This window comes from Hirundo rustica, chromosome 1 (assembly GCF_015227805.2).
Source record: "Hirundo rustica isolate bHirRus1 chromosome 1, bHirRus1.pri.v3, whole genome shotgun sequence".
Classification (NCBI taxonomy): Eukaryota; Metazoa; Chordata; class Aves; order Passeriformes; family Hirundinidae; genus Hirundo; species Hirundo rustica.
In genome coordinates this window covers 138,581,752-138,586,470 of record NC_053450.1, presented here as the reverse complement: position 1 = coordinate 138,586,470, position 4,719 = coordinate 138,581,752, and the positions used below count along the sequence as shown (strand labels likewise).

Here is a 4,719-nt window from a genome sequence, read left to right as displayed (position 1 = left end):
TTGAACTGAGGACAGTAAAGGAAAACTTGCATCTATCTCTGCTTTTGCTGGGGGTGAGAGTAGCGTTACAAGCAGTTTTGTAAAGCTCTGTCCACATTAGGATCACTGCTTCCATAAAATTTGTCCATGAAGCTGCCTCTACTCCTGTTCAAGCAAGATACCACTAGCTTCCATCTGAACCTAGTGTCTCAGCTGAACTTCAACCACTACAGCTATTGAAAAAAAAACAAATAAAACACCACTTTCCACGTGTCCAAAATATCTGAAATGCCATTTTTTAAATTTCCCTTTAGACAAAATAAGTAATGCAAAAACAAGTGCTTTGTTACACGCTTCAGCAATACACCCTCAATGTCTTTGCAAACTAGTTCAACAAGTAACCTAGTTCTTTTTCAAATTCCTTAAAGTTATCTGCATACCCCTGTGACTCATGCAGTAGATAAATTGCTGAGGAACTCTGTGGGAACCCATCCCAGGGTCCCGCATGGCTGGTTTTTAACACTACTTTATTTATTTGTGATACTTTAGCATCATTTTTGTCGCACAGAGTGAACACTATGCAGTACCAATCCTTTTCACTTAGCTTACTGAGCATTTCTACGGTTTGTGTTGCAAAACACAAACAAAATTTGTAATCACAATTCATGATATAGCTGAAAATGGTAATTTTAGAAGACCTAAAATAAATGTGTTTGTTGTTTTTTTTTAAAGTTTGGGATAGTTGCAACTTTGACTTAATCACAACCAACCAAAAACCTAAGCAGCCTGGATACAAAGTTTTTAAACAGCCAACACATCACTGATAGTTATTGATGCTGTATTAATATTTTCACTTTTAGAGTCACGCGAGTAGCCTTTTTTCCCATAAACTACCACTGTTCCTTATGAACATATTTGTGACTGTATCTTTGCCGTGCTCTCACTTCAAAACTCAGCTTTCCAAAGATTCATGGGTTAAGCAGTAGGGGACTAGGAAGGGTTTTTCCACCACTGTTTGTACTTTAAAGAAAAGGCTCAACTAGGTGTAAAGGGAATGGGAAAAATATTCTATTTACCAGTATCTTGAAAATAACGTAACATTTAAGTCTACGCTTCATACCACATAAACCAGTAACAAATATATACTGTCCTGCAGCTCTTCATCACATGCGCTCAACTAAGTCCGATGCATTTCAGCTATTTAGTTACTTTTTAATCCTAACTTTAACCCAGTACCCTGCTGTTGTTTAAGGATGGGTCCTTTTACTACTTCGAGATCAGGGACCGAGTTGTAAACCACATGCACATTTGTAAACACGTTTTAACAACTTGCAAGGCATTTCCATCTTCTGAGGGGAGTAAAAAGCTGTATCTCCCTATGACATTGCTTCTATTGGAGTAACAAGAGGGTGCCAAGGCATCGCTACTGACCGGATAAATCTCAAGCAAGTTTGGGATTAACTGCAGAATGGAGGTTCCCAAAGACCAGTGTCCAAGCCCAGGTGTGCACAGACCAGCAGAGAGCTGGCTCACCACCAACCCTGATGTCACCAGCTCATGAACTGTGCTTGAGAACGACTCTTCTAAGGCATAATATAGAAAATTGTTTCTCACTGGCTAACAGATATACTTGCTTGCAGTAAGAAAATAATTAGATATTTGATTGTCTTTAAATGCTTGAATTTCTTTCACATATTGACAGACACCAGAATTATCAGTGGTTCACATTTGCAAAGTACTATGTCCCTTCTTCCCACCTCTTAATAGGGAAGACTAAGACTTAAGACTAAGAAGCTTAACAAAAGGTCCTGTGAACCCACCCTCAATTCTTCCCCACACCAGGAATGCATAGGGTAGAAAAGAAGAGCACGAGTAAAATTATATTCTTTATTCATTCCATTTTAGCTGTGAATGTTCCTATTATACAAATACAGTATAAATTCCAAAATCACAATATATTACAAAATAAAAAAGTACAAACTGCATTACTTAATAAATATATCTAACAAGTTAATCAGAAAGTAGAAGAGACAGAATCCAGATTGGAAACATTTAAATGTTTGACCCAGCAAACCATACAAACCTCAGTTTAAGTATTTTTTTTCTTTTAAGCCATAACATAGAATACCATTCCTGATTTCTTGATTAGAAAATAAAGTCACGTGAATAAAATGTTGTGATCAGATAAAGCTTTTTTGGTGAAACACCAGTGCCAAAAAAGAAGCAGGGCTTATACAAAAGACACCATAACCCCAGAAACAAGAACACAAACACTGAGGTGCAGCCAAGGCAATTACTGCCAAAGCAGGAGACTATTATCTAGTCACAACATTCTATTGCAAGTTAATGTTCTGTTATTATAGATAAATAATATAAATGGAGCAGAGGGTGAGCCAACCAGGCAACAAGAGGCCAGTTTACTCAAAACAGTAATTAAAAACAGAAGAGTCAATTGCTCCCTGCACTGTTCACGTGTAGCTGCATTCCAACTGGCTCAAAGGACCTGTTCTGTGCTCCAGGCAGAGAAAGCAACTGTTCCTAAAAGCAGTCTGTTCTCACTTTGCTGCAGTTTTACAAAAGCCATTATTTTGATTTTGCAAGAAAATACCCACAGTCTTTTTCATCAGCTAGGGGGGTCAGTTTGACATCGAATTCATTTGGTAAAAATATAAGGTTTATGGGTAAAAAACACAGCAAAAAATAGCTGTTACATCATAAGCCTTATTTACAAAAACTGTTTACAAACGTTTTTGGCTGTACAGCTGAAAGCCAGGTACTAATGTAAGATGTAGAAGATGGAGGTAACAGTTTAAAAATAGTGTGCAAAAAATACATTCTTATAGAAAATAGACAGTGGGGAGACACAAACATACACGGAGAAATCTGCTTGCAAATAACCCGAGGCTAAGTTTTTACAACAGAATATTACAAATACATCCGCATTTATCCCCCACAACCTACAGTCCTTCTCAGTCCGGGGTGCTGCTGCTTCATTAAGGATTAAGGCATCACCATCACAGCCAGCACACCCCTCTCTCTGTCAGTCCCTGCAGCAAAGCTCCCAGCCTGCGGCCCAGGCGGTCTCATGAGCAGGCATTCTGCTCTATGTACATCTTGGACAAGGACACCGCCATGGACTTGGCCAGCTCCTCATCCCGCCTGCGCTGTACCTGAGTCTGTCTGCACCACGCCTCGTACTCTGGGTTGGGGCACATGCGGTCCAGCACGGCATCGTAGTGCCCATTGCTAAGCCAGCTCAGCCAGATACTGGGTCGCGTCGGGTCCTCGGGCCCCAGGTAGTGAACCATGGTGGAAACGGTGGGGCTCTCGGGCCGGCCGCCCGTGGTGAGGTGAATGTTCACGTTCAGCATCTGCCCCATGGCCAGCAGCTCCGGGTAGCCGGCCCAGGCCCCGTCCTGGGCGGCGCCGATGAGGAACTCTCCCACGTCGCCCTCGATGATGGGGTTGAAGTGGTCTAGGTGGTCGGCGATGTAGTGCACGGTCTGCTCGCGGAGCTCGCCGTGCAGCCGCTGGTCCCCGTACACCGCCTTGCAGACGGCGCGGTACAGGCAGTTCCCGTCGGGGATGATGTGGAAGCGGAACCGGCCCTTCTGCCGCAGGTACTTGTCCTGCTTCTCCACCTCGGCCAGGTACAGCGCCAGCTTCTCGCTGCGCTCCGCTCTGCCGCCGGGCCCCCGCCGCACGTCGGGCCCCGCCGCCTCCTCCTCCTCCTCGCCGTGCGCGGGGCCGCCGGGCTGCGCGGGGCCCCCGCTCCGCTCCGCGGGGCCGCAGCCGGGGACCAGCCCGGGCTGCGCGCCGGCGGCCGCCGCCTGCAGCGCCTGGCAGTGCTCGCTGAGCCGCAGGCTGCGGTTGCTGGGCTCCTCGGCGGCGGCCTCGCCGTCGCCGCCGGCCTGCCGCACGCTCTCCAGGATGCCCTCCAGCCAGGCGCGGCTGCGCGGCGAGCCCGGCACCAGCTCTCCGGCGGCCTCGGCGCGCTGCACGATGCGGATGGGCACGATCCTCTCCAGCGGCCGCCGGCGGCTGACGGTGACCTGCGCGCAGGAGCTGAACTGCGGGCCGGCCGCCGGCCGCCCGGCCGGGCCCGCCGCGGGGCCGCTCGGCATCACCTCCAAGCAGGACGAGAAGGCGGGCATGGCGGCGGCGCTGCTGCTGCCCCCCGCGGGAACGAAGCTGTCCTTGCCGGAGCTCTCGGCGGCCGCGTTCGGGCCCGCGGCGTCGGCGGCGCTCGGTGTCTCCGCGGCGGAGGGTCCCGGCGACAAGGAGACCTTGAAGACGGCGGCGGAGCTCGGCGAGGCCGCGGCGGCTGCTGCGGTCGCGCCCGCCGGGTAGTGGGTGATCACGGAGCTGTAGAGCTGCATCCTCGGCTCCCCGCGGGCGGCGCTTTATAGGCGGCGCCGCCGACGGAGCTGGGGCGGGGAGCGGCAGCGGGGGCCGCGCTGGGGCTGCCGAGGAGGATGAACCGCCCGGGTAAAAATAAACAAGGGCATCACCGCCCGCCCCGCCCCGCCCGGGCCCCGCGGCCGCGGCAATTCCGACTGCGCCACCGGCCCGGCCCCCCCGCGGGCTCCGGCCCTTCTGGAAGCTGCGGGAGCGCGGAGGGGGCGGGGCTGCCCGGCACGTCAGCGAGCACCGCCCCTGCCCTGCCTGCGTGCGCTCGGGGGCACGGCTCCGAGCTCGCCGCTCGGGCGCGGATTGTACTCCTTGGATCCGTTCGGTTTT

The 4,719-nt window shown here is 50.7% G+C and overlaps 1 protein-coding gene across 1 annotated transcript; it reads right to left on the bottom strand.

Moving 5' to 3' along the window:
• Positions 1-1,855: 1,855 nt before the first annotated feature.
• On the bottom strand, positions 1,856-4,455 carry OTUD1 (OTU deubiquitinase 1). The gene has a single exon (XM_040085296.2). The coding sequence runs from the start codon at positions 4,356-4,358 to the stop codon at positions 3,063-3,065; it is 1,296 nt and encodes a 431-aa protein (XP_039941230.1). The 5' UTR covers positions 4,359-4,455; the 3' UTR covers positions 1,856-3,062.
• Positions 4,456-4,719: the final 264 nt, after the last annotated feature.

Excerpts from the sequence above, each read along its gene's own strand:
- OTUD1 (XM_040085296.2), bottom strand. The coding sequence starts at position 4,358 with ATGCAGCTCTACAGCTCCGTGATCACCCACTACCCGGCGGGCGCGACC.